The sequence below is a fragment of the Aspergillus saccharolyticus genome (genome assembly GCF_003184585.1).
Source record: "Aspergillus saccharolyticus JOP 1030-1 unplaced genomic scaffold BP01scaffold_19, whole genome shotgun sequence".
NCBI classification, from domain to species: Eukaryota; Fungi; Ascomycota; class Eurotiomycetes; order Eurotiales; family Aspergillaceae; genus Aspergillus; species Aspergillus saccharolyticus.
The window spans coordinates 237,711-246,796 of record NW_020290629.1 but is presented as its reverse complement, the minus strand read 5'-3'; the positions used below and the strand labels follow the sequence as shown (position 1 = coordinate 246,796).

At 49.7% G+C, this 9,086-nt stretch overlaps 3 protein-coding genes across 3 annotated transcripts in view; all 3 read left to right on the top strand.

The window, feature by feature from the left end:
* The window catches only part of BP01DRAFT_357562 (putative aromatic-L-amino-acid decarboxylase), a 1,965-nt gene extending 1,271 nt beyond the window's left edge, over nt 1-694 (top strand). The window contains exon 3 of the mRNA XM_025575223.1: nt 53-694. Coding sequence (XP_025430556.1) covers nt 53-608 — 556 coding nt within the window. The 3' untranslated portion in view covers nt 609-694. The remainder of the gene's footprint in view (nt 1-52) is intronic.
* Nucleotides 695-3,728: 3,034 nt separating this feature from the next.
* On the top strand, nt 3,729-5,074 carry BP01DRAFT_68861 (magnesium transporter CorA family protein). Its single transcript, XM_025580025.1, has 2 exons — nt 3,729-4,348; nt 4,415-5,074. Exons 1-2 carry the CDS (start codon nt 3,831-3,833, stop codon nt 4,998-5,000), a joined length of 1,104 nt encoding a protein of 367 aa, XP_025430555.1. The 5' UTR covers nt 3,729-3,830; the 3' UTR covers nt 5,001-5,074.
* A 1,691-nt stretch (nt 5,075-6,765) lies between these two features.
* On the top strand, nt 6,766-8,837 carry BP01DRAFT_320921 (amino acid transporter). Its single transcript, XM_025572717.1, has 4 exons — nt 6,766-7,139; nt 7,213-7,259; nt 7,326-8,424; nt 8,495-8,837. Exons 1-4 carry the CDS (start codon nt 6,843-6,845, stop codon nt 8,663-8,665), a joined length of 1,614 nt encoding a protein of 537 aa, XP_025430554.1. The 5' UTR covers nt 6,766-6,842; the 3' UTR covers nt 8,666-8,837.
* Nucleotides 8,838-9,086: the final 249 nt, after the last annotated feature.

Below are 9,086 nucleotides of genomic sequence, written 5' to 3'. Positions count from 1 at the left end.
CCCCCCGCGGCAAAGTTTGGATTGGATCTTGTGCGCTAACCTCACATGATAGCTGTCTGTTCGTTCGTAATCGATACGACCTTACCAACGCCCTCGATATGACGCCCGCATACCTTCGGAACCCCTATTCCGACTCCGGCAAAGTGACCGATTACCGCAACTGGTCCATGTCCTTGGGCCGTCGATTCAGGGCGTTGAAGATCTGGTTCGTGATGCGCAGCTACGGCCTCAACGGAATGAAGGACTACATTCGCAAGTCCATCGGCATCGGCGAGGTATTTGCCGATTTGATCCGCAGCCGCCCAGACATGTTTGAGCTGATGACCAAGCCGGCATTTGCGCTGACTGTGTTTCGCATCAAGAGTCCTAAGGCTGCTGTTACTGATGGCGCTTCCGTTCTGCAGCCAGATGAGGCGTCAAATGCGCTGACGAAGGAGGTCTACGAGCTGATCAACTCGCGTGGAGAGATATTTATTACTTCAACCGTTATCGCTGGGATCTATGTCATCCGTGTTGTGAGTGCCAACCCGGCTGCCGAGGAGAAGTATATTCGCCGGGCATTTGAGATTCTCGTGCAGACGACAGAGGAGGTACTCAAGCGGGAGTAAAAGTAGACGGTATTGGTATCTTGTATAGATGTAGTATTAGGTTGGATAATCGTCATGACTCAAGCAATTGTATATCACGATCTGTCAAACAGTTGTTCTCGGAAGAATCATTTCAAAGCCCAGAAGAACTCCATCTCAGGAGCCACCACCCCCTCCACAACCTCCACCACCACCTCCTCCATGTCCACCTCCTCCGCCTCCACAGCCCCCTCCTCCATGATGTCCACCTCCGCCATGGTGTCCTCCACCACCGCCTCCACCATCGACATAAACCCCATTCGATGCGTAATGTCGTCGCGGATCGGAACTCCTCTTTACCTTCCCGGAATACATCTTATGATTAGAGTACCGGGCGGGAGGTGGCCGTTCGTTACTGTGAGAGGTGAAGCACATCTCTTTTTTTGTTTGGTGTCTCTTCCGCAAAGACCTAGAAGAGGTTGTTGAAAGAGTCTCGTTTGAGGAGAGGATTCAGCGACGAGCGTCAAGATGTATTCACCGAGTCTCCTTGGAACTAGGATTCGGGCTTAGATGCGTGAAAGTCCTTCTTGAGAAAGAGGAAGATCTTCCTCGCCTTCCAGTTCTAGTAACGATGAGACTGATGAGGTAGGAAATTGGATCTGGTTTGGTATTTCGAGATGAATAACTTGAGTGTGGATATCCATCGAAGAAGAGATAGTAACAGGTGGATCGCAGCTTATTTATACAGACACCTGTCTCAGTGTCTCCTTTGCTATTGGCCGGATTGTTCGAGCAAGGCTCAACGATCCTGGCTGGAGCAGAGTAAGTAAGTTAGAAGCGAGGCGATACACCTACTATACCAGGCTACAGTATGCATGCAAATAGACGATGAGCCTTGCCTTGTAGGCTTAGTTCCAGGTATGATTAGACTTAGCTGCAGGTATGATGACAGTGAGGGTGTCGATCCGCGAGGCTTTCCACCCTCCGTCACTTCCTGTCCTCGCTTTCATGCAGCTGTAACCTCGGTGCTGGTGAGTTTGTGGCGCGGCATCGGGCACGGGGCGTGGACGGGCCGGGAAGGCTGTGTTCCTGTTGGGGCTCGTGATGCGCGCGATACGAGCGGACTTAATAGTATCCAACCGGTTACTTGACTCGACGAGTCTGGAAGAATGAACGATGAGGGACGGGGGATGGTGGATGGTGAAGCTGGGTTTGCTACGGTGAGTCATTCGTGTTGATGACTGCTTGGCTTGTTTGTTTGGATGATGTGATTGGCGATGTTGGGGAAGGTATGAGGCTGGCTTCGAGTCCTGATTCTTGGGGATTGGAATCTTATGCCTAGATTGGAAGTTTGAGGTTTGAAATGAGTTTGTCTCGAGGAAGGAGTGAGTTGTGGGTTAAACTTGAAGGCTGGACATGAGGCGGAAGGTGCAAGCAGATGCTCCATAGTATAGAGGTGATTTCTGAGGAGCCTTTATGTATTCACACCACGGATAAGGCTTATACAGCCAATTCCTAGACAAAATGAATGATTCGATCTCTACTGGATGGTAATTTACGATCTGATCTAGCCTGCACTGACCGCATCAGGTATTGGACCCTTTGTTCGGGCCGTAGATTGACGGCCCATCCCTACCCCAGACCTCTACTAATCACTGAGGAGACACGCTAATCTCCAAACCATGAGAGCGGTGCCCTTCATCTGTACAAAATTCATCTCTCATCTAAGTCATAGTCACTGCAAATTTCTGCTAATATCTACAACCACTCTCTACATCCATCTATCTCCTCAGCATTGCTGGACACGAAACCTGAAGCTGCAGCCTTAGGCAGAAAAAAAGGGGTCTATAATCAAGTTACCACCACCTACTGCCGACAATGGCCGCGGTGATGTAGTGGTATTGACATTGCAGAGCCCCCGACTTCGTGAGCTGCGAGGTGGGTAGGCGTTATGAAGATTTCATATATCAGGTGCGTGCACTGGGTGGTTGCAGTTGAGAGAGAAGCCCTACAATTGATTTTTGTGGAGGGTGGATGAGCTGCTAGTATAGTTGGGATTAGGCAGTCGCTGGAAGATAAATAGGTAGATTAGATTAGATAGACACCAACAGAGTAGAAAGAATCGCAGTCTATGAGCATAAACCGTGCAAGCTAGACGCTAATCGAACTTGATTGATAAGTCATGCAGCGAAACATCTCGATTGGAGTTAGCCAGTAGCAGGAGGCACAAGAGGCAAGGACAGGGGCCCGACGTACAGTTTATAGAGGATCGGTGGAATCTGCTCGAAAATCGACATCCCGGATCGGTATAGCGATACAATCGCCCCGGTAGCGATTACTACTATCAAGGGACGTATGACCAGCAGGACCGCATATTTCATGATGGACACAATAGCTCGCCTGTTTGGGTGAGTACAAAAAGCCCACAGTGCTTCATGATCATCGTCTTACAGGACAGAAGTTGTCATGTTTGCCATCCTTAATGCCTGACTAGGTTTCTTCGGGAGGTAGGAATCCTTTTTGCATGGTATGTGAAACTACGGTCAGATTTATCTGTCATTTAGGCTCTAAGATTATCCAGTTCCAATTCATGACAGAGGAGCCATTGTTCCATATATCCACTCGGCTGGGAATATGGATGTTTCTCGAAGCTATATTACTACTATCTAAAGCACATTACTGTTATTTCGCGGACGCAAATGTGACCTCGCAGATGGCGAGGGTAGTGATATACGTGTCGAGAATTGTGCTGCCTGGTCAATCACAGCCGGGCTAATCCCTTTGCCGAATTCCCAGCACCCTGTTGGCACGGGTGGAATCATAAGATAACCAACCAAGTCCTTTTGTCTGCGGGCATGAGGCCACACATCTGAGGTTGGGCGGCTGTGACTGGACTTCGAGGACCAAAACTGGAGTTTGTCGGCTCCACCCCGGACCCAACAGCTCCACTACTTTCAGCCCTGTAGGGCTGGCTGGCCGCCCACGAGGTCTCCCCCCATGCACAATCCCCTTTTCTATAGACAGTTTCTGATGCGATTTGACCTCGATTCTTACTCTCATTAGGTCAAATTACTGTTTTCTACATTACTACCTCACGTATGGGATCATCTACGGTCATTCCAACCACAATCAGTCCGAGGTCCTAGACGCCTTCAAGTCGATGGGTTGACTACAGTACCCACATTCGCAGCGTCCCCTGCTATCCGACAAGATTCAATGTCAAACACGTTCTGACTGCCTGTTGCAAGTCAATGAGTGTACACAATGCAATCGGAAGACAACCCTCGCTTCACCCACTTCTCCTGCCAATCTCATAAAGTCACAGTAGCTTCCAACTTTGAAGGTCTCTTGACCGATCCGTCGGAGCAGTCTCCAGACATCAATGATCTCAAAGTCAATGCGTGGTGGTTAGATATTCGCGATGCCTCTGAAGAAGATGTCAGGGTTGTTGGGCAGGCACTGTCCATCCACCCGTTAACAGCCGAGGACATCGTCACGCGAGAGACACGTGAGAAGATCGAAACCTTCCGGAACTATTATCTGATCTCATTCCAGACTTTGCTGTCTGCTACGGAGGGCGACTACTTGGGCCGCAGCAAGTCTCTCACCACTGATCCTCGTACAATCCCTGACTCGGCCGGCTTCTATATCCTCGTCTTCAAGAACGCCATTGTCACCTTCTCGCCCAGAGGCTGTAATCATGTTTCGCGGGTGCTGGACCGAATTCACCGGATGCAAGATCCATCGATCATGTCGAGCGAGTGGATATGCTATGCATTGATGTAAGCTCTTCCTTTTACGTACCTAGCCTGTAAGGACAGGTTGCTAATGTATGTGATCGCTACCAGCGACGATATCGTTGACAGCTTCGGCCCCTACATGCGAGCCGCAGAGCGTGACTGTGACGCCATCGAAGACCAAGTCTTCATGGCGCGGGCCGACGACATTAAGGCCATCATCCCACTGGTCGATCGTCTTCACAAAAGCATCAGCCAGCTTACCCATTGCCTGAGCGGGAAAGCTGAGGTCCTCAACGGATTCGTCAAGCGCTGTCAGGCAAAAAGTCAGAACGCCGTCTTCTCGAAAGCGGAGATGATCGTGTACTTGGGCGACGTGCAGGACCATCTGGTGACCACGTTGACCAATCTGTCCCACTTTGACGAGATTGTCGGTCGGTCGCAGGCTAACTTTCTAGCACAGATGAGTGTTAACAACATCCGGCTGAGCTTGAATATCAACGAGATCCTGAGTAAGGTGACGGTTCTTGCGAGTATCTTTGTCCCGTTGCATATGATCACGGGGCTGTGGGGCATGAATGTGCCGGTTCCTGGGCAGGATGCTGGTGGGTTGGGATGGTTCTTTGGGATTGTGGGATGTTTTGTTGTGTTTATTATTGTTTGCTGTATACTCTCGAGGAGGTTGAAGCTGTTGTAGATGTTTTCGAACGTACAGAATTGGTTGTCTATACTTCCAGAAGTAGTTACCCAGAATATAAGGCATTGTCTGAGCACTTTTCCACGCACTCAAATCCGCGAGGCAGCAAGACATAAAGCAACGAGGCACCTATTCACGCACTCATTGAGCACTGGGCAAAGTTTAGTCAAGGAGCAGGGCAACGAGAAGTATGGTTAAAGTAATTGACTAAGTTTCTCGAATGATCATCTCGTCGCCTTGCTCCTCACCTTACTTCTTCACTTACTTTGTACTTTATTTACTTTGTATAGTGTTCAATGAGTGCTTCGATGGGTGCCTTGCTGCCTTTCTGCCTTGCTGCCTTGCTGCCTCACGGATCTGGGTGCGTGGAAAAGTGTTCGAGGAGGGCCTTCCATTCAGGGGTGGGAACCGGGGGTGACATCACAGGGTGTTGGACCGTGCCAAGACGGAATTGTTCTCTTCGGAGGGAAATACGCAGGATGTCATAGGACGAGGTCTGTTCGTATTGCCAGAAAGGAACTTCTGCAAATCTTCAAGTTCCGCTGCGTGACGAGAATAAGAAGGACGGGAACATCGGACCCCTTTCTGTTCCTGCACTGAATAGAATATTGTGCTGAACGTGGCTGACCCAGAATGAGCTTTCCCGTTCTGGAAAAATTATCCAGCACAGATTGCTTCCCTTCCTTGCGCCAGCGGCCGAGCTTTCTTCGTCTTTGCTTATCTTTCCTTGAGGGGGCCAAGCATTTCTTACGCTGCGATGCCATTGAGATGACGAAAGTCAGCGACCAACGGGATTCTCCGATTGCTGGCTGAGCATTCCTTGCTACGCTGTGGTGGTTTCTCAGCTATACCCGATGTGTACTAAGTCAGTTGCGAACCCTTGTCACAGGTTGCATCCCACCAGACACCCTGGTCTAGCGGTTTTCTTCTTCTGAATGCTGACCTTTCAACTGGGTAATTAAAGAGTCAAGCTTACACTTTTGAAATGAGTAGTTAAGGTAGTTATAATCCATAATCATCCTCGTTCCCGACCATTCTGAATCTTCCTCCATTTTCGTTTCTCACCCACCTTGTTGGTTTCATTCCCAACAATAATTGAATGATATCCATTATCACATGCTAAAATTCAAATACGGGGACTCCGCTCTCCAGAGGGACAAGACTCGAGTGTCCACCCTCAACGGGCATGAAAGGGAGATTTTTCCAAATGTTGACCCAGTCAAAGGATATTAGCGGTGCGCAAGGTTCCACGTGGCGCTCGGACTAACTGGCTATGGCCAATTGAACCAATTGGTGTTCGGATCAGAAGATGAGATCTAGTCTGTATTGGGGCAAACGCACGGCTTACCTGCCACTAATCCAGTACACACTAAGCTCTGGAGAGCAGAACAATCCAGCAAAATGGGCAGAGCCCAGGCACGGCAAGCAATAAGCCACTCGCTATTCACAGACTAACTCCTTGTTTTGCTATTGTCTCGCCGGACTGGAGGGGCAGACGTACCTACCCTCACTACCCCACCTATCATGATGCATGTTTTCCACTATTCCCGATCGCATCGCGTCTCTTATTATCCCAACCATAAACCAGTATTCATTATCTCTCTTGCGACAGTCAATGACGGCCAAACCCGGCATCTTGCGAGACCTTTCCTAAACTAACTTAGCCGAGATTCCAGTCTGAAAAAAAAAATAATACAAAATGCTAAAAGCTCTTAAATAGATACAAATCCCCCTCTCATCACGAATCAGAAGAATTGTTCAGTCTTCTCTTTTCTTCTAATTCAATTCCAATCTCGTTCTCTGCATGAGGTCTAGCACTTTGGAGTATTCTTTTAGATCACAATGGAGAGCGTAAACACATCCGCTGGCCAGCCATCGAGCCCTGACGCAGCCCTGCGAGTGGACAAGACCCGTGTTGCCAACATGGATCATGCCGATGCTCAGCTTGCAGCCGAATTTGGCTATAAGCCAGTTCTCAAGCGAGAGTTCGGTTACTTCTCTACATTCTCCTTCGCAGTCAGTATTTCGGGCCTGTTCGCGACTGTGATGACGACCATGATTTATCCTTTGGAAGCTGGAGGTAGTAGCGCCGTCGTTTGGTGTTGGCTGATTTCTGGGATCGGTTGCATGTGCCTTGCGGTGAGTCCAGGATCTCTGCGGACGGAAATAAGACCTTATCAGTAATCCTAGGGCTGATATGATGGTCTTGTAGTGCTCCGTTGCTGAACTTGTTTCGGCTCTCCCGACAGCGGGTGGATTGTGAGTGCCCTTGGCCGTGCGGCTGCCCTCCCTCTCCCGAACACCTGTTCTAATCCTACTCACTAGATATTTCACCATCTCGAGACTCGCCCCACAAGAATGGGTTTCCTCTATCTGTTGGCTCGACGGATGGCTAAATATATTGGGCCAAATCTGTGGAGTAGCCTCCTCAGAGTATGGTGCCGCGCAGATGCTGCTCGCTGCTGTCTCCATGGCTAGGGACTTTGACTACGAAATCACCACGGGTACCACGGTTGGAGTCATGGCCGCACTGACTATCACGACGGGGTTGATCAACTCTCTACCAACTTCCTGGATCGAAAAGATAACCAAGTTCTATGTCATCTTTCATGTCCTGATCTTGGTTTCATGCTCCATTGCGCTTCTGGTCAAGACAGAGAACAAGCATGACGCCACATACGTATTCACTCATGTCGAGTCAACCTCAGGCTGGCACCCATTAGGTTTCTCCTTTCTCTTCGGTTTCCTCTCAGTCTCCTGGTGCATGACGGATTATGACGCTAGCTCACATCTTGCGGAAGAAATCAAAAGCCCAGAACTCATGGCTCCATGGGCTATCTCTTCGGCGATGCTCTTCACCTATCTCGCGGGTTTTCTCTTTAACATCGTTCTCTGTTTCTGTATGGGGGACCCGAGTGCGATCCTAAGCTCTCCAACGCAGCAACCTGTTGCGCAGTTATTCTACAACAGTCTCGGAAAGGTAGGGGGGATATTCTACACCGTCTCAGCATTGCTGATAATCAAGTTCGTCACGTGGACGGCGCTACAAGCCCTGGCCCGGACCGTCTTTGCCTGTGCCCGTGATCGGATGTTGCCCTTTTCCAATGCGTGGACGAAGATATCTCCCCTCACCGGAACCCCCTTGAATGCAGTGTGGATTTCCACATTTTTCTGCATTGCAATTAACCTCATTGCCCTGGGCTCATACACTGCGATCTCAGCCGTGTTTACCCTGTGCTCTATTGCCCTTGACTGGAGCTACTGCATCCCGGTTCTCTGCAAACTCCTTTTTGGCAAGTTCAAGCCTGGTCCCTGGCACATGGGCCGACTGAGCCCCTTTGTCAATGCTTGGGCTTGCTTGTGGACCTTGTTCGTCTCCATCATCTTCGTCCTTCCCACTGCCAGGCCGGTGACAGCGGAGAATGTACGTGTTCGCTCTCTTTATCTCGTTATGGTCTCAAAGGTGGCTGACAATCCTCGATTCAACTCTGCAGATGAACTACGCCTGCGTCTTCTTGGTATTTGTCTTGCTGTTTGCCCTGGTTTATTGGTACATCAGCGGCAAGAAGTTTTATCGCGGTCCCGTTTCCGAAGCGGTTGTAGACGACTCTCTTTCTGAAAGCAACAGTCAAGTCAAGGCTGACAAAATGGGAACTCGAGTATGAGGTCTGTGGAGGCACAGTCACGCAACGTCTGCAGTTCATCACCCAACGCGACAAACCCTACGAACGATTCGCTGCCATCAACCAATCCCAGGAAGCGGCAGCATCACATCTGATGTCTGAGCCAGAGCCCAACAGCGACTTGAAAATCTCCATCGAATCCCCCCCCCCCGCCTGAAGATCATCAATCGCCATCTGACCGGACTTGAATTACCCTGCAGCAACCTGGTCCGAGTGCTACCCCCTTAATAGCCGAAGCGAAGCCCATAAGCGACTGGCACCGGAAATATCACCGTATCGATTAACGACAAGCCCGTGCGACTTTACTGGAGTTGATTTCCTGATTTGAGCCCTCGCAACATGTATGATAATCTTGCATTGGCATTTTTGGAGAAGGATCCCTCCTTGTTGGAGATGGTCTTGT